At 46.2% G+C, this 26,652-nt stretch overlaps 1 protein-coding gene and 1 non-coding gene across 2 annotated transcripts in view; one reads left to right on the top strand and one right to left on the bottom strand.

The window, feature by feature from the left end:
• Positions 1-331: 331 nt before the first annotated feature.
• DNAAF8 (dynein axonemal assembly factor 8) overlaps positions 332-26,652 on the bottom strand; it is a 112,279-nt gene continuing 85,958 nt past the window's right edge. Inside the window, 4 exon segments of the mRNA XM_070955327.1 lie at positions 332-426; positions 2,962-3,220; positions 7,199-7,474; positions 24,858-25,078. Coding sequence (XP_070811428.1) covers positions 332-426; positions 2,962-3,220; positions 7,199-7,474; positions 24,858-25,078 — 851 coding nt within the window.
• Positions 9,527-9,598, top strand: TRNAC-GCA (transfer RNA cysteine (anticodon GCA)). Its single transcript has one exon. It is a non-coding gene; the product is annotated as a tRNA-Cys (tRNA).

Below are 26,652 nucleotides of genomic sequence, written 5' to 3'. Positions count from 1 at the left end.
TCTTTTTGGTTTTTTTCCTTGAAAATGTTTCGCTTCTCATCCAAGAAGCTCCTTCATTTCTTCAGTTTTTCAAATAAACCACAACTGCCTGATTTCATGCTAAGTGTTAAGATATGTTCACAAAACGCAGGACCTGAATTCTTGCGGCACACTAAGCTAGAAAGTGTGTACATCTCAAAGATGAGTCAACGTGTTTGAGTTCCTCTCGGGAGATTTAACCTTGGGGCAAAATTCAGAAGATGACTTGCCAACTTTGGGGAAAGTGTATTGTTTGTCTTCCCATGAATCTCTTAATGATCCAGGAAGATTAGGAAATCCAGTTAGATAAAATTTAAGGAAAGAGGTGCCACTCTTCCTTGGCTGAAACGGCCTTGGCTGAAGTGACACTAAACCTCTTTGTGATATGTTGAAGGTGAGCTCCAAAATCTGGATAAGAACAACAGGGAGCTAGTGAATAACTATTTCATGTGGGTTAATTTTGTTAGAAGATTAATTGTTCTACCTCCTGTTTCAGTTCGACGGCCAATTTTGGAAACAGGCTGGTTGACAGCCCCCAAGACTTCATGTTCTACTTTGAAAATGGTAGACTTGTTGATCAACAAATGGAGAAGTCCTAGTGGTGGGCTTCAAAAATTTTTAGCAAGGGGTTCTCTTCCTGGTTGCTAGGTGGGCGTGGCCATGGTGGGTGTGGCCTAGTCAGCCTCCTGCACCACGGTGGGGGGCGTTTTTACCCTCCCTGGGCTCTGGAGGCTTTTCTCGAGCCTCCGGGAGGGTGGAAACGGCCTTCCCAGGCTCCAGAGGCCGGAAACGGGCTGATTTCTGGCCTTCCCGATCTTCTGGTAGGCCTGTTTTTTGCCCTCCCCGAGCCTCCACGCGCACCCTGCACTTATCCGCATCCAAAACGGGCCGTGTGGGGACTCCTGGGAGGGGAGGGGAGGGGAGGGGAGGGGTGGGCAGGCGTGGGATTTGGGGGTTCTCCGAACTGCACAGAATCTTAGCTAGAGGTTCTCCTGAACCCCTGCGAACCCCCAGCAGCCCACCGCTTGGAAGACCCTCTTAGCCCACGGAAATAAAAAAGAATACAGGTTTGGCTGGCTGGCCGATTCTGAGATTTGAAATCCATGTGTCTTCTAAATTACTCCTATGGAGAAAGACCGTTTTAAGGGATTACGTTTATGCCAAACCCTACAGTTAAATTCATGCACTAAGATACCGCATAGTTGTTCTGTCCCCGTCTCACACATGCACACAAATAGTCAGCCAGGGGTTAAATAAAACTTGCAGACAATAAATTTCTTCGATAACAGGATTGGCAGCAATCCAGTAGCTGCTTGCCAAGAACTTTACTCACAGAGGGAGGTGTTCCTCCTCCGTCAGATAAACCAAAACAAATACACAAAGTCAAAGAATTGTCAAGTCCAGTCCGTATTAAATCCAAGGCAGGCAGATAACGTAGTTTCAGAGATACAATGTGACTCGCTAGTTGTTTAGTTTTGTCTGTCACAGAGCCTGAATGGCCACCACACCCCCTTTCATCCCCTGTGGGGTGTGGTCCAGTGACTCAGCTTAATCTCTGACACGCCTCCTTTTCTGTTGCGTGCGCTTGTCTCTCCGACGCTGGCGTGGATCCAGCCAAGACTTATCTCCGTCACTGTCCGACTGTGACTGCTTGGAGATACCTGGCTCCTGGCCAATCTCTTCTCCTTCGGGAGACACCTGAGGCATTGCCAGAGAGGAGGGTCCTGGAGAGGGAGGCCTGGCCAACTCCTCTCCTTCACTTTCAGAGCCTTCTCCCTCCGATAAAACGGGCTCGGGGGTCGGAGTCACAACAATAGTTTGTTTGATTTTGGTTTAGCATGGTGTAAGACAGACTGTGATTTAAGCCGTGATGGCGCAGTGGTTAGGATGTAATATTGCAGGCTTACTCTGCCAAATGCCAGCAGTTCGATCCTGACCGGTTCAAGGTTGACTCAGCCTTCCATCCTTCCGAGGTGGGTAAAATGAGGACCCAGATTGTTGGGGGGCAATAAACCACTTAGAGAGGGCTGTAAAGCACCACGAAGCTGTATATAAATCTAAGTGCTATTGCTAATGCTACTTATGGCTTAGTGCAAAGCTTGAATCCATCATAGTTCTTACTGGATAAAAACAGATAGGAAGCTATAATGTCTCAAGTGAAGCCTTCCTTTTCTTTCTTTCTATTTTATCCTAAAGTTGTGATAGCTGCCTGGATGTCCTGCTGTCCCTCTAAAAACTGCCACCAGATCAGACGGAGGACAACATGGATTAAGGACACAAAGAGAAACTTTATCCATTGCACTGAACTCATTTAATCAAGAAAGTTAATCTCGGTTTTTTTTTTTTTTAATCCCTACTATTTTTGGGACTGGGCAAGTCGCTCAGAAGCCAAGTTCTGGGTGAGAAAATGGGCTGGCCTCCAAAGCATGCCCTATTTAGAAGTTGTCACTTGGGGGTCTAAAAAATGCAAAACCCTTCAAGAATCCAGCAGCCACAATGGTTGGGGTGGGATAGGATGCGGTGAGTAGGCAGGGAGGCTAGCCAAGGATCCCGCATCACAGTGCAAATCTTGCCTCTCTGTGTTATCTTTACCATGTGGCCTGTTTTATGTTCCCTTCTTCTCCACCAACGTTGCTAGAATCAGCCTTCTCTCTTGGGGACGTCACGGAGCCAACCAAGTTGACTTGGAGGCAACTATACAAACATGGTTTGCCATTGCCTTATTCCAAAATCCACCCCCTCTCCACGTCCTCCCAAAGTTTCCCAGTCTAGCCTACACCCCCCAGAATTTCCAAGAGATCTCCCACCTATGTGATAACCAGATCTTGTTTATGAGATCAACCGAGGCTGACAAACTCTAGTGAGATGCTTCCTGTTGAGGATCAACCTTACTAAAAGAGTGCTCCTTCTTTGGCCAGGGCTGCAAAATAACCTACCACTCACCTGGTTGGTTTGCTGGTGGTGAGATGATCACCAGAGCTGACCCTTCTCCTAATTCTTCTAACGCTACTTGAACAATCAACTTCTTTGGGGAACCTTCACTGCCGTTCCGTTGTGTTTGTGACTTAGCATTGTGTGAAGCGGTCAGATGTATTTGCACCATTCTTGTACTAAACTCCTGCAAGGAGAGGAGGGGTGTGGCAAGGCCGTAGCAAGGAGGGGCCCGGGAGCTCTTGCAGGGGCCAACTTCTTCCACTTCTTCCTTGAGGAGAGAAAGAGAAAGAGAGAGAAATAAAAACGAAGCCAGACCAATAGGCAAGCGAACAGTCATCATCACACATGAAAAAGATCCTATGTTTGTAAATATTCTGGAATTCTCTTGACTCGTGCAAAGGAGGTTTTTAAATGTTATTTAATTCTATTGCAGACAATTGCTATAAAATAATAAAAAATCAAAAACAAGGGGTCAATATTGCAACTCTGTGGATGTATCTGTGCATGTTACGATTCCTTCACCTGTCTTAACTAGTACGACTTAGGAAGATGGGGGTGAACATCAATTGAGGGATTTATTTCCCATTTCCAGGCTTAGTTCCAAAGTTGGACTTAAAAGTTGGGGTGGGGAGAAGAATTCCCTTCCAAAATCGCCTTTCTTTTTCCTGCACTAAAAACATGACTCATTGTTAACGGAGATCGATGCGATAAACCAGATCAAGTCGTGTTTTATTGAAGGCGCTCCCGAACCTGCATTCGCAGGACAGTTGGAGCTGCAGACTTGAGTTTGCAAACCAGAAACAGCTTGGTTCCACAGCCAACAGATCTAAACAAACCACGGGGCCGTTCAATAAATAATTAATGGAACATTGAACGAACCGTCAATCATTGTTAATGGCCAAAATAAAAAGCAGGACAGGCACGACTTTTATCCGGTAGGAAACAAACACAGATTCAATAAAGCTTCTGTTATGTCTAACACTCTTCTTCTTCTCAACCTGATAAGCGGAGAGTACAAAGATTGTAACGGGGTGGGGTGGGGGGCACGCTCCTTGAGTTACAAGAGGAAGTTCTAGCAGCATAAAGGTGGAGGAGGGGAGACGGCAGAAGAATCCCAGAGTTAAAATGCAATGAAACGGATGGTAGTTGAAAGCTATTCCCTTGTCCATCTGTCCAGAAAAAAAAAGGACAAAGCAGAGACCACGTTTTTCAGGGGTATCAGGGCAACATGGACCAACCTCGTGGCTTTTGTCTTCTGATAAATTAGGGATCGGCAACCTTAAACACTCAAAGAGCCACATAGGTCCTAATCGGAAGCCCCCCGTTCAATTCTGGAGTCAATAAGATCTCCCCAAAAATAAGACCTCCCCAAAATATTTAAACACATGTGCAGCCAGTCCCTGCCATTTCCTCTGGTTAGGGTTAGGGAGACAGTGCTGGAAATCAGGTAAAATGGCAAGAGGAGTCCCATCTTGCTCCATGCGCCCCAAAATAATAAGACCTCCCTGAAAATAAGGCCAAGCGCTTATAAGACAGGGTCTTATTTTTGAGGAAACATGGTATATATAAAATATATATATCACAGACCATTAGAATATATAGCGGAAAAAAGAGTCTTGAGAGTTAACAAGATTGATACTCTATGGTACAAAGCTACTCCAGAATTTCATTGTTCTGCTTTGGATATTGTGAAGCCTCCTCCCAGAAGGTAACAAAGAAAACCGGTCATGGAGAGGATGTGTAGCATCCCAGACAATACTCCGGACCCTGGTACAGCATCGCTTATATGCCATGTGGATAGAAGAAAGTGAATTTTCAATATTCATTTCTGCTGTCCTCACCACTTTCTCCACAGCCTTCCTGTCCGAAACAGTAATGCCTCCTATAACATATTGTATTTCATTTTGCCAAAATTCCTGGGGAACATTGTAGGGAGCAAGGATGGCAGTAAAGACTTCTATTTTTCTTTACAGCTTGCTATACAGCTATATTCTTTCCGTTTCCTTTTTTTAATTAAAGAGAGTTAAGGCAGAGAGTTGGGCAGATGCCAAGGAACGCAAGCCTATCAGATGCACCTCTTCCGAAGGCCTCCTTAGAGACAGAGATGCCTTGCAACACGCTTGCTTGCTATGCATTTTGTTCATTAAAAGGCTCTAAAAATAATAAAAAAAGGAAGCCAGACAAGGCTAGGGAGGCTGAGTGGGTGGGCAGAATGCTTGTCTCTGCGTTAGATTAACTGTTGTTTCTTAAAACTCCTGCAAGTGACAAAACTAATTTCATGTATTCATCTGCACATGGAGAACTGAGCAGGGCACGGGGATTTTTGTCTCTATGCTGAAGGAACCCACAACTTGCCTGGTGTGCAAAGTACCTGGGTGTAAAGAGGGTTGGTGCATGGGCGCCCTCAGACACAATTGTTAGCTTCATTGAGAGAGTAAAGCAGTGTGGAATTTGCACATCCTGCACAATTTACACAACAACACCTGTCCAATTTGCATCCCCTTTCTGGAGGCATTTCACTGAAAAACACACACACACACACACACATATACACACATAGAGGGTGCAGATCAGGGGTGAAATGCTCCCGGTTCGGACCGGATCGCCCGATCTGGTAGCGATGACGGCAGGTGATTTGGAGAACCGGTAGCAAAAATCCCTGCCCACCCCCATGCCCAGCTGAGCTGCGCGATCGTCAGAGGCTTTTTTTTTTTTTTTTTTTTTTACTTTTAAAAGCATTTTTTCTTTGGCCAAAAAAATACTTTTAAAAGTTTTTTAAAAAAGCCTCTGACCATCGCGTGGCTCAGCTGGGATCGCCAGAGCCTTTTAAAAGCATTTTTTCTATAACCTCTTCGGCCGAAGAGGTTGCAGAGAAAATGTTTTTAAAAGGCTCTGATGATCCTAGCTGAGTTGCCTGATCGTCAGAGGCTTTTTTTTTCTTTTAAAAGCAAAAAAAAAAAAAATGTTTTTAAAAGAAAACAAAGCTGATGATCAGGCAGCTCAGCTGGGATTGTCACAGCCTTTTAAAAGCATTTTTTCTACAACCTCTTCCACCGATGTTTTTAAAAGTAAAAAGAGAAAAGAAAAAAAGTTGGCCACACCCACCCAGTTACATTACCCCTCCACCAAGCCACGCCCACAGAACCGGTAGTAACAAATTTTACATTTCACCACTGGTGCAGATATATGAAGCGCAAACAATCAGACCCACACTTGGAGGCTTCCATTAGCTGTTCTCCTGCTCAAGTCTTTACACAGGAATCTTTTCAGGTTCTCAGTTTGCATCTGGGTAAGACCAGATCCCACGTACTTTGAGAAGAGAAGACTCGGAAAAGAGCCTGAGGTTCGGAAAGATGGAAGGCAAAAGGAGAAGGGGACGGAAGAGGATGAAGATGGTTTAGATGCTGTCGTCGACAAAATGAACATGAATTTGGGAAAACTCTGGGAGATAGGGGAGGTCAGAGGTGCCTGGCATGATAGCAATAGCAATAGCACTTATATATTGTTTTACAGTGCTTTACAGCCCTTTCTAAGTGGTTTACAGAGTCAGAATATTGCCCCCAACAAACTGGGTCCTCATTTTACCCACCTGGGAAGGATGGAAGGCTGAGTCAACCTTGAACCGATTAGGATCGAACTGCTGGCAGTGGGCAGAGTTAGCCTGCAATACTGCATTCTAACCACTGTGCCACCAGGGTTCCTAATAGCAATAGCACTTAGACTTATATACCGCTTCACAGTGCTTTTACAGCCAACTCTAAGCGGTTTACAGAGTCAGCCTTATTGCCTCCAATAATCTGGGTCCTCATTTTACTGACCTCAGAAGGATGGCAGGGCGAGTCAACCTTGAGCCTGGTGAGAGTCAAACTGCCAAATTGCCGTCAGCAGAAGTAGCCTGCAGTACTGCATTCTCACCACTGCGCCACCGTGGCTTGCAGTGATCCATGGGGTGGCAAAGAGTCAGACGTGATTTCACAACTGTACAAAAAGACTAGATAAAGTTCAATGGCAGGTGGGGGGGGAGGTAGATTTTTGCCTTCTTGTGCCCACATAGGGATTCCAGACTAAGTCCTCGTTTGACTCCTCCTCCTGGCTCAGCCGGACCTCTTCTACAAGAGACATTGTCCTTGGAGGTTAGGAGTTCCTGGAATGGGATACGTTTGCTTAGTTCTTTCTGTGAGGAATTACAAACTGAGGCAACCCAGAATTCATATTTTTTTAAAAAAAAATGGTCTCACACACCCACTTTGGAGAGCAGGAGGAAGTCGGGGAAAGCCTGTTGCCTTACAACGGGATAGGCGATGCAGTCACTCCTCGCTTTGTCTCCATCCCATAAAATCCCATACCCCTTCCCCCCCTTCCTCTCCAGCCTTGTCCACCACTTAGTGGCACGATGCTCTCCGGCGGCCTGCGAGCCTCTGCCAGTTGCCACGGCAACAGCAGCTGCAGGGGCTTGCTTGGATTTCCTGAGCTGGAAGCTGAAATGCCCATCTCCAAATACGAGGATGAAACTCGGGACCGTCTGCAAGCCAGAAGCCCAAAGCCCAAATGAAAGCTCAAAGATGCCCAACGCCCACACAAGGGTACCTCTGGGCATGTGTGGAGAGCGCTTTACCACCAGCCTAAGTCCTTTCACTCCCCAAGCCAGGGATGCCAATGGCGTCTCTCCATCCGTCTCAAAACGATGCGATAATAAGGGGACCCGGATCGATCAGTAAATCTGTAAAACTTGTAAATTGATCACGAGCTGCAAATGAACCCCAGCGTTCGTGGGGTGTGCGGAGTGGGAAGCCTATTTTTGAGTCCAATTTAATTCTGTGGGGCTTTCTCCCTCACGAGCACAGCGTTGCTGCTTTAAGCCAACATCTGTTTTCCTTCCAACCTGCTGGATCCTTCCAGAAAGGGCTTCCCACACTTTTTTTTATTTTTTATTTTATTTTTTTTAAAATTTGATTTATATGCCGCCCTTCTCCGGAGACTCAGGGCGGCTTACAATGCGTTAAGCAATAGCCTTCATCCTTTTGTATATTTATACAAAGTCAGCTTATTGCCCCCACAATCTGGGTCCTCATTTCACCTACCTTAGAAAGGATGGAAGGCTGAGTCAGCCTTGAGCCTGGGGAGATTCGAACTTACTTTTAATTGCAGACAGCTGGTGTTAAATTACAGTGCTTTAGTCTGCAGAGCTATCCAGGCTCCTGAACACTGTTGTTTTGCCCCTCATTTCTAGGTTCTCCAAACCCTGATTTGCACCTTGGGTTTCTTTTTGGGACTCTGAATGCTCTGCGAATCCAGCATTTGGGTTTTTTCCAAGTCCTAATTACGGCTCAGAAAGGTCTACGCACCTAAAGCCTGTATTATTTAGTAAACTGGATTAAGCAAAGCGTGACTTAGCTGCCATGGGACGAATCGCTTCTAAGCTGACATTTCCCTGCAGTCTTTATGGTTAAAGCACACCTGCTCTACCAATAAACCTGCGTTCCTCTATGATGCTGTTTCGTTCCCTTGAAGGCCCCCAAAGCAGTGGTGAAATCCATTTTTTTTTACTACCGGTTCTGTGGGCATGGCTTGGTGGGCGTGGTGTGGCTTGGTGGGCGTGGCTTGGTGGGCGTGGCAGGGGAAGGATACTGCAAAATCCCCATTCCTGTGCCACTCCTCGGGGAAGGATACTGCAAAATCTCCATTCCCACCCCACTCCAGGGGAAGGATACTGCAAAATCCCCATTCCTGTGCCACTCCTCGGGGAAGGATGCTGCAAAATCTCCATTCCCACCCCACTCCAGGGGAAGGAGATAGCAAAATCTCCATTCCCCCCCCGCTCCTGGGGAAAGGATATTGCAAAATCCCCATTCCCACCCCACTCCTGGGGAAGGATATTCCAAAATCCCCATTCCCTCCCCACTCCTCGGGGAAGGATATTCCAAAATCCCCATTCCCGCCCCACTCCTGGGGGAAGGATATTCCAAAATCCCCATTCCCGCCCCACTCCTGGGGGAAGGATATTCCAAAATCCCCATTCCCGCCCCACTCCTGGGGGAAGGATATTGCATGCGCAGAGGGTAAAAAACAGGTGACTTCCTGGTTAAAACCAGGAAGTATAACGACCACCGGGCGGGTGGGAGGAACGTCACGCTGCCATCGCTACCGGTTCTCTGAACCACCCGCCGCCATCGTTACCGATTCGTCTGAACCGGTCCGAACCGGTAGTATTTCACCCCTGGGCCACACCCACCATGGCCACGCCCACCCAGCAACTGGGCAGAGAAACCCCTTGCTAAAATTTTTGAAGCCCATCCCTGCATAACATTTCCCCTTTGTACCGGCTGCAGAAGGCATGATTGTCAAGCCCAGCGTGTCAAGATGCTGCTCAAAATTTTGAAAGACTTCTCTTCCCGTAGATACGGACGAGGGAGGGGGATAAGGATGCTGCAGGGACCCTTTGTAGGAACCCAACGATTCAAAATGGGGAAAAAAAAAAAGAGACCAAACAGTTTTCTCTCTGGCAGGATTAGTCAGAACAGGAACAGAGCCAGGAAACCGTACATTTCCATGCTAAGGCAACATCATGCAGCAAGGGGGTATAGCTCAGTGGTAGAGCATTTGACTGCAGATCAAGAGGTCCCTGGTTCAAATCCAGGTGCCCCCTTCTTTTTTTTTCTCTTCGAAGAAAAATGATGGAGAGGGGAAGCTTTCTTGGATAAGAAGAGACAGCCTGTTTTCCCCCAGAGAAATCAAAAAAGCCGAAGATTAGAAAAAAGTGGATTAGCTGTGAGGCTAAAGAGATTTGTAGAACATCCAAGAGGGCAGAGAGAGATGGTAAGGTTGTAATTATCTGTTGACGAAAAGGCTGGAAGTCATTATAGTTCCTTGCTTTCCTTTTTCTTTTTCCTTTTCATGCACCTTTTTCCTTTCCTTTCCTTTCCTTTCCTTTCCTTTCCTTTCCTTTCCTTTCCTTTCTTTTCCTTCCCCTTCCCCTTCCCTCTTCCTTTCCTTTCCTTTCCTTTCCTTTCCTTTCCTTTCCTTTCTTTTCCTTCCCCTTCCCCTTCCCTCTTCCTTTCCTTTCCTTTCCTTTCTTTTCCTTTCCTTTCCTTTCCCTTCCCTTCCTTTCCTTGTCTCTTCCTTCCCTTCCTTTTCTTTTCTTTTCTTTTCTTTTCTTTTCTTTTCTTTTCTTTTCTTTTCTTTTCTTTTCTTTTCTTTTTTCTTTTCTTTTCAGCTTTGTCTTTGCCTTTAGGTCAAATTCTTTAAAAATATAAATAAGAAAGAACCAAAAAAAGGAAAGGACACACAGAGGAACACACCTCTAAAAGCAGACAACTGCAGGCTACATTCACAACTGTGCCCTTGGCACTGTGCAATATAAATTCTTCTTACACCAAAAGATCACTGCTTGCTAATCTTGGCGTGCTCAGGTGCTGTCCCAGACAATAGTCCTCGACTTACAACAGTTCGTTTAGTGACCATCCAAAGTTACAAGTGACTTATTACAAAAAGCGACTTAGCAATGTTTTTTTCATACTTATGACCATTGCAGCATCCCCACGGTCATGTGATCAAAAAAATGCTTGGCAACTGGCATGTACTTATGACAGTTGCGGTGTCCCGGGATCATGGGATCCCCTTTTTGCGACTTTCTGATCAGGAAAGGCAACGGAGAAGACAGCTTCACTTTATAACCGTGTTACTAACGTAACAACTGCAGCGATTCACTTAGCAACGGTGGCAAGAAAGGTCGTAAAATGGGGGCAAAACTCACTCGACAACTATCTCGTTTAGTGATGGACATTTTGGATTCAACTGTGGTCATAAGTTGAAGACTACCTATATAGCCATGAGTTTATAAAACTGGAAAATCAACCGTGCTTAGAAAATGTGCAAAAGGTTGAATGTCTGCCTGGCCTACAACTGCTGAAACTCAGGAAATGTGGGAAGGGTGAAAGTCCAGCCTTCACTACACACTGCTATTCACTGCTATTACCCTTGGAGAAAATGTCCTAAAATTCACATGTGCCTTAACTGAACAGCAGCTTAGAAATGTTAAGTTGAGGGATGCATAGCCTTTTAAAAGAAATGCTCTTGCTTAAATGCTCTGGTTCACACTTTGTGCAGGTTATAACTTAACTATATAATGTAGTTGTTTTTATAAATTAAATCTTGAAAGAACAGAAAAGGATAGAATAAGATTGTTGGAAGGGACCTTGGAGGTCTTCTAGTTCAACCCCGTTGAGTAGGAGACCCTATATCATTCCAGACAGATTGGCTGTCTAATCTCTTCTTAAAAACTTCCAATGTTGGAGCATTCACAACTTCTGAAGGCAAGTTGTTCTGCTGATTAATTGTTCTCACTTCCAGGAAATTTCTTCTTAGTTCTAGGTTGGTTCTCTCCTGGATTAGTTTCCACCCATTGCTTCTTGTCCTGCCCTCAGGTGCTTTGGAGAATAGCTTGACTCCCTCTTCTTTGGGGCAACCCCTGAGATATTGGAAGACTGCTATCATGTCTCCCCTGGTCCTTCTCTTCATCAAACTAGACATACCCAGTTCCTGCAACCATTCTTCATATGTTTTAGCCTCCAGTCCCCTAATCCTTTTTGTTGCTCTTCTCTGCAACTCTTTCTAGAGTCTCCACATCTTTTTTACATCGCGGAGACCAAAACTGAATGCAATATTCCAAGTGTGGCCTTACCAAGGCCTTATAAAGTGGTATTAACACTTGACGTGATCTTGATTCTATCCCTCTGTTTATGCAGCCTAGAACTGTGTTGGCTGTTTTGGCAGCTGCTGCACATGGCTGGCTCATATTTAAATGATTGTCCACTAGGGCTTCTTATATAATTTGTGAACTATATGTGGCTAACTTATCATGGCTAGGGGACTGCAATGAAAATTGTGTGGTCAAGAGACCACAATTGAACATGTAGACACACACACACAGGTACAAACCATATCCACAGTCTGCAGAAATCCGTTGTGGTTTGCCTGCAGCCTGCAGAGCTGGCAGCGGAGTCGGACAGTGAGATGGCTGAGGAAGGACATGGGTCAGTCCTGGAGGCTGGGGAAGGCCCGGATGAGGGCTCTGCGTCAGAAGCAGAGATGGAGCCAGGGCCATCGGGGAGTGATGTGCAGACTCCGGAGCCTCCAGAGGCTGACAGCAGAGAGGCAGAGGAACAGGAAGAGCCTGTTCCTAGTGCACGCATGAGAAGAGCTGCCAAAAGGCAAGAGCAGCGGAAGCAAAAAGGACAACTTGGGAGTAAGGCCAAGAGATGATTGGCCCCTCCCATAAGGCTTAAAAGACCGTCAACGGCTCTTGGGCTCTTTGTCGGAAAACAACGTTGATAGACTTGTTCTTGTCTTGTTGCACTTATCTCTGGTCGGCGTCTTCTGCTTCTGAACTTTTGCCAAGAGGAGCCTTTGGCAGTTTGCCTAATTATACCAAGGTTGGTGATTAGACTGAAGAATTTGTGTTATGAAGAGTTTGTTTTAATTAGTTTGGACTACGCTGAGAATGAGTTAATTCTCAGCTAATAAAGTCTGTTTGTTTTGGAACTGTTTGCTACTAATACTACTTACTTGGACCTGGGTCACCCCCCCTCTTTTTTATGGGGGCAGGGGTGGACTTTGCTAAAGCAGATAATAAAGCTTATGTTTGCCATTTTCTTCTTTCAAGATGGTACAAAATCTTGCTGCCAAATTTCACCAGTCATGATCAGAAGCAGCTTTACAGGCAGCATTGAAACTGGCAGTGCAGAGGTGAACTCTATCAATTGTGCTTCGTTCAACTAACTGTGGTTAAACAAACCATGGCATAGCCTAATAGGCAAAATCCTCACCTGTTTCCATCTGAAGCTCCTTCTAAGGACGGCACTCTCCTGTGTCCTTCAGCCTTCCTTTCAACTTTGCGGTCTCTGGATTTGAAAACTTCCTGTTTATGGCCAGATTACAACAGTTGTAAAATATATATATATATATATATATATATATATATATATATATATATATATATATATATATATATATATATATATATATATTAAAACAGAGAGAGGAAGCAAATCAGGCACTTATCTATGAACAGACTAGTTTAGGCCATAGTTTGAGACTGTTTAATGCTTATCCTACAGGTGGAAACAATCAGTATTATGCTGAAGAATCAGCTGGTAATTTTTTGCAAATCAAACATTTTAAAGCAACAGGAATCACTTTGCATGTTTTTTTGTTTTTTGGGTAGTACAATATCTGGAGTGGAAACCATTCTCCTTAATATCCCAGAAGGAAGAAAACAGTTGCCATGAACAAAGGCTCTAAGGAAGTTTTTAATTAATCTTAACATCGCTGCTGTGTAGACGATCGATCAAGACTAAGTCATAAACTAAAAATAGTCTCCTTCAAGTTGATTTTGATTAGCGTTTGTCAAGCTTGGCAAACTTGAAAACGTGTGGGTTTCAACTCCTAGAATTCATCTTAATGAGCAATATTATCTTGATTTTATTGGCCAGCAATCTCTATCCTGTGTTTTGAGGCCTGGGGCCCTGTGATATAGCCAGAATAAGGTAGGCAGGCAAAGACACTACAGTGAAGATCGAAACAAAAACTCCAGCACGATTGGCCAAAGGTGAAGATTGGCTTGGTCATTTAACAGAAGAACAGACTTGGAGAGACCTTATTCCAGGGGTCCTCAACCTCTGGGCAGCAGATTGGCTGTGGATCGCCAGGAACTAAGTCACACAAGTGTCAGGTTTTCAGGCCGTCTTCAAATAAATTGCGTCTCAAACAAAGTCTTTTTTGAAACAAACTTCCATTTTATTTAGCATGGCAACTTTTACACTGACTCCATGCAGCCAGCACTGACGTGCTGACCCAAAATCCCTCCTCTTCCTTCCCCCACTCCTCTGCATTCATTGGCCATCTTCCCAATCATTCACCCCTAATCTACTGCTCCAATTCAAAGAATTTCCCCCCTCCCATCCATCTCCTAGGGGACATTATCTCCAGCTAAAATAAGTAGGTGAAAAGCAACCATCCCATTGCAGACACTTGTGTTCTCCTTCTCATGTCAGCACTAGGATAAATGCATCTTGACGTGCTAACAACAAGTGAGTGAAGCCCCATCCGTGCAGGGGTGGGATGTAGGCAGTGTGCAAAATCACACACGCACACAGACTCCACAGAAAAATCACTCTCCATGTAACCAGTCCCTGGTGGCCAATAGATTCGGGGCCACTGCCCTTTACCATTCCAGACAAGTGGTTGTCCAGTCTCTTCTGAAAAACCTTCAGTGATGGAGCACCCACAACTTCTGAAGGCAAGTTGTTCCACTGGTTAATTGTTCTATCTGACAATTTCTCCTTAGTTCTAGGTTGCTTCTCTCCTTGATTAGTTTCCACCCGTTGCTTCTTGTCCTGTCTTCAGGTGCTTTGGAGAACAGCTTGACTCCCTCTTCTTTGGGGCAGCCCCTGAGATATTGGAAGACTGCTATCATGTCTCCCCTGGTCTTTCTTTTCATCAGACTAAACGTACCCAGTTTCAGCAACCGTTCTTTATATGCTTTGGCTTCCAGTCCCCTAATCCTCTTTGTTGCTCTTCTCTGCACTTTTTCTAGAGTCTCAATATCTTCCCCCCCCCTAATTTGTGGGTGCTTGTATCATCCTAGCCAAGCCGGTGGGGTCAGTTCAAACTCAGGTTCATTTATTAAATCCTGGCTACAGGAAAGTGTGCTGGGAAACACAGCTAGTATTTTAAAACCCTCCCATTCATTCCACTGACATCAAACCTCTTAGATTTGCTGATCCTGAATTAGTGTCCTAGATAGATCCGTGATGGCGAATCTATGGCACGCATGGCAGAGGTGGCACACAGCGCCCTCTCTGTGGGGACGTTCTTAACTGGGGCTTATTTTTTGGGGTGGGGCTTATATTACGAACATCCTCGGTGGTGCAGCGGACTAAAGTGCTGTTAAGTGCTAGCACTTAGCTGCCGGCTGCCTGCAATTAGTGCAAGTTTGAATCTCACCAGGCTCAAGGTTGACTCAGCCTTCCATCCTTTCGAGGCAGGTAAATTGAGGACCCGGATTGTGGGGGCAATAAGCCGACTTTGTATGGAACAACACCGCTTAGGGGGTGCCGAAAGCCCTAATAAGCAGGTATATACAAAAAAGTATGCAGGCTATTGCTATAATGCATTGTAAGCCGCCCCGAGTCTATGGAGAAGGGCAGCATATAAATTGGATTAATAAATAAATAATAAGTAAATAAATAAAATGCTGAAAAATCATGCTAGGGCTTATTTTCCAGTTGGGTCTTATTTTCGGGGAAACAGGGTAGCCATGCAGAAAGAGGAGAGAGGAATCGTACAGCAGCAAAGTAGGAAGACTATGAATCCATCCTGGACTTTTTGTTCCCTCATTCGTTTGGGCAAAAGGGAATTCGCTTTAGAAATTTGCTTTTCAGAAAGAGGCTGGATCCAGCCTGGCCTTCGAAAGAGACATTTTCACAGCAAAACCCCCAGGGTGATTTTTTTGCTTTAAGGAAGCGTTTGATTGAGCCAAAGGGCTATTCAGTGGGAGCTCATCCCTCCCTTGTTTGAAATCCCTGTAGCTATGCAACCAACATGGTCATCTCGGCACCTGGGAGGCCTCCTCTCAGCGTCCTTGAAAGAGGCTTTTATTGTGTAGGTGTTGCATCTTCTTCTCAACATACAAGGCTTCGGAGACTGAAAGCCTTTGCTGGAATGCAGGCTTGCTAAAGGAGTAGATCAGGGGTGAAATCCAGCAGGTTCTGACCAGTTTTGGAGAACCCGTAGCAGAAATTTTGAGTAGTTTGGAGAACCGGCAAATACTACCTCTGGCTGGCCCCAGAGTGGGGTGGGAATGGGGATTTTGCAGTATCCTTCCCCCAGGAGTGGGGAGGGAATGGAGATTTTGCAGTATCCTTCCCCCAGGAGTGGGGTGGGAATGGGGATTTTGCAATATCCTTCCCCCAGGGGTGGGGTGGGAATGGGGATTTTGCAGTATCCTTCCCCCAGGAGTGAGGAGGGAATGGAGATTTTACAGTACCTCTGGAGTGGGGAGGGAATGGAGATTTTGCAATACCCCAGGAGTGTGGTGGGAATGGGGTTTTTGCAATATCCTTCCCCCAGGAGTGGGGAGGGAATGGAGATTTTGCAGTATCCTTCCCCCAGGAGTGGGGAGGGAATGGAGATTTTGCAGTATCCTTCCCCCAGGAGTGGGGTGGGAATGGGGATTTTGCAATATCCTTCCCCCAGGAGTGGGGTGGGAATGGGGATTTTGCAGTATCCTTCCCCCAGGAGTGAGGAGGGAATGGAGATTTTACAGTACCCCTGGAGTGGGGAGGGAATGGAGATTTTGCAATACCCCAGGAGTGTGGTGGGAATGGAGTTTTTGCAATATCCTTCCCCCAGGAGTGGGGGGGGGGAAATGGAGATTTTGCAGTATCCTTCCCCTTCCATGCCCACCAAGCCACACCACGCCCACCAAGCCCCGCCCACAAAACCGGTAGTAAAAAAAAATGGATTTCACCACTGGAGTAGATGAAGAAGGGGGGAAGAGAGAAGGGTTTCTGTCGGGCTAGTTAAGACTGGAGTGGCCTTCTTTTCAAAGGTGGTTAATTCACTGCCAGAGGGATCCCCCTGACGGTGACATCCATGGGGAATTAAAGGAACAGCAGGACTTCACCAACTGAGCTGCTTGAAGAGGCTCAGCCGAATCATCATGCTGGGCAGAGCTTAGATGTTAGGTGTCTCCTTCAAGTTGCCCAGCCTAAATCTTCCTTTGCTGGAGAGACACGGAAAGGCAATCTGTATGATTTTATTTATTTTTATTTTATTTTTATTTTGATTTATATGCCGCCCTTCTCTGGAGACTCAGGGCGGCTTACAAGGCATTAAGCAATAGCCTTCATACTTTTGTATATTTTATACAAAGTCAGCTTATTGCCCCCACAAACCGGGTTCTCATTTTACCTACCTTAGAAAGGATGGAATGCTGAGTCAACCTTGAGCCTGGTGAGAATTGAACTCGCAGTAATTGCAGGCAGCTGGAAGCTAAATGCTAAATACTACCTTTAACAGTAGCATTAATCTGCTGCGCCACTCAGGCTCTGATGATTCTGGAGGGGCTTCTTGGTGCAATGGGGTGGATAGTTGGAGGGTGGGGGTGGAGGGAAAGGAGCATGGGGATAAACCTGGTGGAAATATAGGAGGGCCTCAACTTACGATCATAAATGAGCCTGGAATTGCATAAGTAAGTCATGCTGGTCAGTAAATGGTCGACTGGATTTTATGACGTTGTTTGTGAGTCACCAAGCGAATTCATGGTCTTTTAGTGCAGGGATCTCCAACCTTGGCAACTTTAAGACGTGTGGCCTTCAAGTGTTGTGGCCCGCCAGCGGCCTGCGCAGATTGTGGCTGATCCCGATGACGAGGCGGCTGGTGTGGTGTCGCACCAGTAGCCTGTGCAGCCAGCGCTCGAGTTGGACAGCGAGGAGGCTGAAGAGTAGTGCCAGAGGCAGAGACTCAGCCAGGGCCTTCAGAACCTCCAGAGGCTCCTTCAAGTGAAGAGAGTGAAGTGGAGGAGCCTCTTTTCAATGCTCGAGCACGCAGGGCTGCCAAAAGGCAGGAGTGGCTACTCAGGAGGAGGTCTCCTCGAGAGTAAGGCTTGGGGCTAATTGGCCACTCCCTTAGCCTATTTAAATTTGCACACAGCTGGCAAATGTTGCTGGAAACAACGTTTGGTCCTACACAGAGCATTTTGAGAGTGAGTTTTTTTGTTACAACTTGGTTTCTGGGCTGATTGCCAACCCTTTCCGGACTTTGTTTAATCTCTGTAATTCATAGCAGGCTGCTAAGGACATTTGTGGTTAAAGGCTGCATTTTGAAAGGGTTCTGTTTGTATTAAACGGAGTTTTTGGGAGCTGTGTGTGTGCTGCACTTCTTGGGACCCGTAGCTGGGGCAGAACATCAAGTCCCAGGATTCCTCAGCCAGCTGCTGGCTGAGGAATTCTGGGACTTGAAGGCCACACGTCTTAAAGTTGCCGGGTAAAATCCCTGCTTGTGTTTTTCTTGCAGATTTCCGCCTCGGTGGCCCTGGATGGTTGCTAGGGGAACATGCAACTGGTGCGGAATCTACTAGCCGGGTGCACATCAGTGGTCTACTCCACAGGTGCACCTTGAAACAGCTGCCACTGGTGCAACATGACACCCTTAAAAGTAACTCACTGTCATCCCAGATGGGAAAATTTCTGTCTGGAAAGAATCGGATCAAATCTATCCAAATATATTCAGCTTTCTGATGGGCTGGGATTGGATTTAGGGTTGATTTCCACGGCTAAGCAAAAGTTAAGTGAGCTTTGCTCCATGTTATTTTGCCGCAGTTGTTAAGTGAATCATGCTGTCATTAAGTGGATCCAGCTCCCCCCCCCCACTTCCTTTGCTTGTCAGAAGCTGGCTGGGAAGGTTATAGATCGTCCTCGAGTTACAACCACGACTGAGCCCACAATTTCGCTTGCAGAGTAAACACCGTTGTTAAGTGTGTTTTGCCCCATTTTACAACCGTGGCAAGAAAGGTTGTAAATGTGCCCCGTTTTACAATCTTTCTTGCCACGGTTGTTAAGCGAATCACTGCTGTCATTAAGTTAGTCACACAGTTGTTAAGTGAGTCTGGCTTCCCCAACTGAATTTGCTTGTTTAGAAAGTCACAAAAGAGGAATCATGTGATTCCCGGGTCATTGCAACAGTCATAAGTACATGCCAGTTGCCAAGCCTCTGAATTTTGATTACGTGACCACAGGCATGCTGCAACAGTGGTTAAGTGTGAACATTTTTCATTGTTGTTGTAACAGTGAACTGTCACTAAGTCGAGAACTAACCTGTAGCTGGGAGAGTCTCAGCATTGAGCCCAGCCTCTCTCCCACTCCCCATTTAATTCCTTCCTAATTCTGGGAGTTGAGATTCACACAGTTTAAAGTCATTATGGTTGAGGAACCTTGGGATACAGGCAGTCCTCGAGTTATGACCACAACAGAGGCCAAAATTTATGGTGCTAAGGGAAACATTTGTTAAGTGAGTTTGCTTCCATTTTTCGACTTTTCTTGCCACCATTGTTAAGTGAGTCACTGCAGTTGTTAAGTGAGTCACATGGTTGTTAAGCAAATCTCGCTTCCCCATGGACTTTTTATTTGTCAGAAGGTCGCAAAAGGGGATCACATGACCTCCGGGGACGCTGCAGCTGTCATAAATACGAACCAGTTGCCGAGTGTCTGAATTTTGATCATGTGACCACGGGGACGGTCATGTGTGAAAAACGGCCGTACGTCACTTTTTTCGGCGTCGTTGTAACTTCGAACGGTCAGAAAATGAACAGTGCGAGGACCTCCTGTAGTGAGTCAAAACCTTGGGCTCCCTTACCGCAGAATGATTCTTTCCCAGTTTTAACCCATGGAAGACCGGGGATCGACCTTTTCCTCTTCTGTGTGCAACCCACGTTCTCCTGTGCTGAGCCCTGGCCCCATTGCCATCCGTCTCGACCGGTGTGGTGGGGAACGCAGCCAGCCAGCTTCTCAGAAGTGGTGGAGAGTCAGAAGGTTCATCTGAACAGATGTTGTTCCAAGCCAGCGAAAGAGAATTTTATAGCTGTCGTAATGTATCCTTGGTACCGGCAGGATCGTTGGCTTCTCTGGGCATCTTTCCAGGTTTTGCTGTGGCCGTAGAGAAGGCGACTGGTTTCATTATTGCCAAAGATCTGAAAAAGGAATCGTTTCGTCCAGCACTAGCGCCCAATATCCCTTATCCATCCGTCCATCCTTCGTTCGACAGCGGCTCTGCTGGTCTCCAGCCGATCGTTCCCTGTTCTGACCCAGTTCCCCAAACACGACAAACCCTCTGTAGCTGAAGCAATGATTCCTTTATTAGGAGTGTCAGCAACCCCGGCAAAAAGTTTCTCTCTCATCACAGGCTAACAAGTCTGTCTGGCAGGAAGATGAATAGTTGTCTGCCACATCTATTCATCTCCGCCCCCTGCCTTTTATCCCCAGAGCTAGGGTGGGGCTTCGCTAGCAGTGGTGGCTCTTCTGTCCCAAGGATCGGCCCACAGATTTCCACTGCTCTCCTCTCCTCTGCCTTCTGCACATCCGCACATCAGGCACTGGACCCAGCTGTTCCTCCTCTTCCTCATCAGCCATCTCCAGACCTGGCGGCTGTTGACTCTCCATCTGAAGGCTGACGGACAGCCCAGGCTCTGCCTCTGTCTCTCTCTCTCTGCCAGCTCCATTCCCTCTTCTCCCTCGGAGGTCTCAGGTTGCCTTGATGCTGACCCTGACTCCCACGCCTACTCCTCTTCCTCCTCCTCTGATATGGTTGCTGGAGGGGCTGGCGGCCAACAGGCCACAACATTCCCATTGCTAACAAGATGGCTGAATATTTATGGCCTTCTTGGACCCAGGTAAGGAAGCAGCCCTTCTTGAGGTGGCCTCAGAGCAGTGGTGTCCACAGGATACGGTCCCGGAAGTCGAGAGGGCGACCATAAGGTGATTGAAACACCAAATGTATTTTATGAGTGGCTTGACTGCACTATTGTGGTTCCTGCATGAAGCATCTTTCACCATCTTCAGTGGGAAGCTTTCTGCCTCAGAGACTTGCTGGGATAGATGAGTAGTTGTCCAGAAAGGACCAAGCGGTAGGAGAACCCTGGTCTACAGTTATAGGACAACTAGTAGAGCGCAAGGCTTATCATCATCATCACCATCACCATCATCATCATCATCATCATCATCATCATCACCATCATTTATTTATTTTATCAAGAACGTATTAGGTAATATATATAAGGATAAGCATGAATTGAATACATAAAATGGATACAAATAAATGGGGACAGTAGGACAGGGATGGTACGTACACTGGTGCTCTTATGCACGCCCCTTACAGACCTCTTAGGAATGGGGTGAAGTCAACAGTAGACAGTCTAAGGTTAAAGTTTTGGGGGTTTGGGGAAGAAATCACAGAGTCAGGTAGTGCATTCCAGGCATTGACCACTCTGCTGAAGTCGTATTTTCTGCAATTGAGTTTGGAGCGATTTACCTTGAGTTTGTATCTATTGTGTGCTCGTGTATTGTTGTGGTTGAAGCTGAAGTAGTCATTGACAGGTAGGACGTTGTAGCAGATAATTTTATGAGCTACGCTTAGGTCATTCTGAAGGCAGTGTAGGTCTAAGTTTTCTAAGCCCGGAATTTCAAGTCTGGTGGCATGACGTATTTTGTTGCGAGCAGAGGAGTGGAGGACTCTTCTTGTGAAATATTTCTGGATACGTTCAATTGATCCTAATTCAAAATACACATTCAAAAGACCCTAATAATCAGGATCTGGTTGGCTTGCAGATGGAGAGAGAGAGAGCCATGGAGGTGGCCTTGAGGGAAATGTTCAGAAGCTGCTACAGAAACACAATGAGCAGAAGCCCTGAGAAAGGAAATAGCGTTAGGAACAGACTCAAGATGACTCCTGCAGGGGTGGGCTTCAAAAATTTTAGCAACTGGTTCCCTGCCCGGTTGCTGGATGGCCGTGGCCATGGTAGGCGTGGCCTACTTGGTTTCCTGCACCACGGCAGTGGGGGGAGGGCATTTTCACCCTTCCCAGACAAGAAGATGGCAGAACTGGGCATGTTGTTGTTAGTTGTCAAGTAGTGTCCAACCCATCGTGATCCCATGGGCAACGTTCCTCCAGGCCTTCCTGTCCTCTACCATCCTCTGGAGTCCATTTAAGCTCACACCGACTGCTTCAGTGACTCCATCCAGCCACCTCATTCTCTGCCGTCCCCTTCTTTTGCCCTCCATCGTTCCCAGCATTCGGCTCTTCTCCAGGGAGTCCTTCCTTCTCATTAGGTGGCCAAAGCATTTGAGTTTCCTCTTCAGGATCTGGCCTTCTAAAGAGCAGTCAGGGTTGATCTCCTCTAGGACTGACTGTTGGATCACCGTGCAGTCCAAGGGACTTGCAGGAATCTTCTCCAGCACCAGAGTTCAAAGGCCTCCATTCTTTGGCGCCTGGCCAAAGATTAAATCAAAATTCTTCCCAATTAAAAGTGGGGCGCCTACCGGTTTCACTACCGGCCTTCCTTGGTCCACCCGTTATTATTATTTTACATTTTTAAAGATGTCGAGTTTATTTAAAAAAAAATTAAAACTTCCAGCATCCTCTTTAAATGCCAAAGGTGCTTTCTTAAAAGATAGAGCACGCCCACCTGCTCCAATTAAAAAAAAAAAAAGGCAAAAGATAAAGTGGCTGCCAAGGGGCTGGCAGTTGGCAGAAACCATCCTGCGGATTTCAAGTATTTTAAGGAAGGCGCCTTTCCCACCCTTTGTTTCTGCTCAATTGGTAGGCTGTGGCTTGCCACCTCCATGGCAGCAGCCACGTTGTGAATGGCGAAGAAGCCCCCACGGACATTCATTGTGCGAGAAACACCTCCCCCCCCGCCCGACACGCTATTCAAATTCTCGTATAGCGTTTATTGCTCTCGACTTAAGAGCCCCTCTGCTTTGGGTTTTTACCCACCTCCATTTGCACGTTGCAAAGACCATAAAAAAAAAATGGAATCTGGTTGCCAGTGCTTGCATGAGTCCTGTTGCACAGGGAGGGTTCGAGTTAGGACCAGGGGTGGGATTCAGCCTATTCAGTCCGGTTCGGGCGAGCCGGTTGCTCCTACGATCAGCTGAGAGCGAACCGGTTCACTCCGACCGTCAGCTGGGCCCGCTCGCCCGCTACTGCAGTATACCTACCTTTATTTCGTTCGTTTGAAACCCAGCTGATAGGCGCAGCAGAGTGGATTGCTGCACTTCAGCTGTTTTTAGTGGTTTTTACACTGCTTTTAATGGTGTTTTCTAATGGACTGTGTGTGCGAAGTGTGCGCGAAGCATGTGTGAAGCGTGTGTGAAGCGTGTGCAAAGCGTGCACTCAGCGAACTGGTTATTACGCCGATTGGATCCCACCACCGGTTAGGACCGTAAAGAAGCCTACCCATCACAGTCCTAACCAGTTGGATACCAATAGGGGAAATATTGGACAACAAAGGAGAGAGAATGGAGAGAGGAGTAGAGGGTAACTTAGGAGCAGGGAAGGAGAGAGAGGAATAGAAGAAAGGGAAAAGGAGAGGAAGAAAGGGAGGGGAAAAAGAGTAGGAGAGAAGGTTAGAAAGGCGGGGAAGAAGGGAGGAGTGGAGGAAAGGAAGGGGAAGGAGAGAAGGAAAAAAGAAAGTAGAAAAGGATAGAAGAAGGTAGGAAAGGGAAAGAGAGGAGAAGGAGAAGAAGGATTGTTGTAAAATAAGGAAGAAGAAAGGGTAGAAGAGCAACCCCGAGTATAATTTAAAAATCTTTTTTTCTTTAGAAAAGATATGTGTGTGTGAGAGTAATTATGAATAAGAGAATGTACATTTACAATATGTTTATAAGAAATAAAATAAAAAAACTTTTTTCAAAAAATAAATAAATATGAACCAGTTGCCAAGCATCTGAATTTCAATCATGTGACCATGGGGGGGGGAATGCTACAACGGCCGTAAGTGTGAAGAACGGTTGTAAGTCACTTTTTTCAGGGCCGTTGTAACTTTAATGGTCACTAAACGAATGGTTGTAAATTGAGGAGTACCTGTACTAACCTGCAAAACCCCCCTGTAAATATGGAGAAGTGTTTTGCCAATATAGGTAGTCGATTTACAACAGTTCATTTAGTGACCATTTAAAGTCACTGAAAAATGTGACTTATGACTGTTTTTCATAGTTACAATCTTTGCAGCCTCTCCATGATCAGGTGATTGAAATTCAGAAGCTTGGCGATGGGTTGGTATTTATGACGGTTGCAGGGTCCCGGGCAGTGGTGGGATTCAAATAATTTAACAACCGGTTCTCTGCCCTAATGACCAGCTGGGTGGGCGTGGCTCAGTGGTCATGTGACCGTGTGGGCATGGCCAACTCAACATCACTCACGTCGCTGGGTGCTTCGCCTTAGCTGTTACAATGTAATAAGGGTTAACCAGAGAGGCAGTTTCTGTAAGCAGGGCAATAAAAGATTAGGCTAGAAACAACACCAGATTGTTTCCTTCCTGCCTTCCTTACAGGATTAGCCCTGTAAAGTGGGGAAAAACAAAATAAGATTTTTTTCCAACAACCAGTTCTCCGAACTGCTTAGAAAGTTAACAACCGGTTCTACCGAATTGGTGCGAACTGGCTGGATCCCTTCTCAGGGAAGGTCACAAAAGGGGAATCACGTGATCCCCCTTTTGTGACCTTCCAACAAGCAAAGTCCATGGGGAAGCCAGATTCACTTAACAACCATGTGATGAACTTAACAACGGCAGTGATTCACTTAACAACGGTGGGAAGAAAAGTCGTAAAACGGAGCAAACTCGCTTAACAAAATTTTGCCCCGTAACATGGGGCAATCTCACTTAACAAATGTTTCACTTAGCACCATAAATTTTGGGCTCTGTTGTGGTCATAACTCGAGGACTACCTGTATCCCAAGGTTCTTCAACCATAATGATTTGGGTTTCGTATGGGTTGTATTGTTCACTTAACAAACATGGCAAGAAAGGTCATAAAAGGGGTCAAACCTCACTTCACAAATGTCTCGCTTAACGACAGAAATTTCGGGCTCCAATTGTGGTCGTAACTCGAGGACTACCTGTAAATGCCAGCATGTTTCCTAATGGAGGAAAGACGGAAAGTATACAGAATTGGGAGCGAAGGCCTCCCATCCCATCTTTCAAATCAGGCCTCCCCCGACAGGTATCCGACCTCTAAAGGTGTTGCGTTTCCATCCGAGATTGAGGTGGAACGAAGCTGGGTTTAAAAAAAAGCCCTTTGAGAGAAGGCCGAAATGCGATGGGTAAGGCAGCTTCTGCAGGACTGACATACCATGATGGATTCTTCCTTCTTGGTGGTGCTCAAGATTTTACAGACGCGGCTGGCCTGCGGCTCATCCATCATCGCGAGGTGTGCCCCTGTCAACAGGAATCCTGCGCTCATCAATTGTTCCAGCAACGCCAACTAGGGTGGTAGCTGTCCGGCCCCCTGATGAGCAGCTTTCGGAAGGATCAGGCAGGTGGCTTGGTACAGAGCTGCCAAGTGCGGTTTTTCTAAGAGAGGGAGGAAAAAAAAGTGGAATTAGCAATAGTGATAGCACCCTGTTTACCCAATCTCGGAAGGATGGAAGGCTGAGTCAACCTTGAGCCGGTCAGGATCGAACTCTTGGCAGTCGGCAGAGTTAGCTTGCAATATTGAACTCTAACCATCGCACTACCAGGAAGGAAAATGAGGAAGGAAGGAAGGAAGGAAGGAAAATGAGGAAGGAAGAAAGGAAAATGAGGAAGGAAGGAAGGAAAATGAGGAGAAGGAAGGAAGGAAGGAAGGAAGGAAGGAAGGAAGGAAGGAAGGAAGGAAGGAAGGAAGGAAGGAAGGAAAATGAGGAAGGAAGGAAGGAAAATGAGGAGAAGGAAAGGAAGGGAGGAAGGAAAGAAGGAAGAGCAATAGCACTTAGACTTATATACTGCTTCACAGTGCTTTCCAGCCCTCTCTAAGCGGTTTATAGAATCAGCCTCTTGCTCCCAACCATCTGGGTCCTCATTTTACCCACCTCGGAAGGATGGAAGGCTGAATCAACCTTGAGCCTGGTGAGATTCGAACTGCCAAATTGCAGGCAGCCGGCAGTCAGCAGAAGTAACTTGCAGTACTGCACTCTCACCACTGCACCACTACGGCTCATTCAATAACAGCAAGAGCATAACAACAATAATAGCAACAGGGAGGAAGAAAAAGTGGAATTAGCAATACCAATAGCAATAGCACTTAGATTTATATACAGAGGTGGGTTTCAGCAGGTTCTGACCAATTCTGGAGAACCGGTAGCGGAAATTTTGGGTAGTTTGGAGAACCGATAAATATCACCTCTGTCTGGCCCTGCCCCCATCTATTCTCTGCCTCCCAAGTCCCAGCTGATTGGGAGGAAAGGGGGATATTGCAGTAACCTTCCCCTGGAGAGGGGCGGGGATGGACATTTTACAGTATCCTTCCCCTGCCACACCCACCAAGCCAAGCCACGCCCACCAACCCATGCTACGCCCACCAAGTCACACCCATAGAACCGATAGTAAAGAATTTTGAACTACACCAGTTACTGTGTTTTCCCGAAAATAAGACCCTGTCTTATATTTTTTTTGAACCCTGAAATAAGCGCTTGGCCTTATTGCCATGTGTTCAAAAGCCCGATTGGGCTTATTATCAAGGGATATCTTATTTGGGGAGAAACAGGGTATATAGAGTCTTCAAAGTGCTTTTACAGCTCTCTCTAAGTGGTTTACAGAGTCAGCTTCTTGCCCCCGACAATCTGGGTCCTCATTTTACCCACCTCGGAAGGATGGAAGGCTGAGTCAACCTTTTATATAACCAATTAATAACTTTAGGTCATCTCTCTCTCTGCAACGGTGGCGAATATCTGTAGCTCGGGTGTGGGATGAGGGTGAAGGTTGGTTCTCCGAGCTTGAAGCCCTTATAAACAGGAGAATATGGACACTGACATCCTCTAAACTCTGCTAAAGATGTTATTTAGCCTGGTAACGAAACATTCAGAAACCAACCCACCAGCTTGGAGAAGCATCTTTCTCTCTCTTAAAGAGCTTTATTAATTCTGCCTGGATGTGAGCCTCGGTGGCGC

This window comes from Pituophis catenifer, unplaced genomic scaffold (assembly GCF_029215685.1).
Source record: "Pituophis catenifer annectens isolate HBS135680 unplaced genomic scaffold, rPitCat1.0.hap2 SCAF_16, whole genome shotgun sequence".
NCBI lineage: Eukaryota > Metazoa > Chordata > Lepidosauria > Squamata > Colubridae > Pituophis > Pituophis catenifer.
This window is presented reverse-complemented; position numbering and strand designations above follow the sequence as displayed.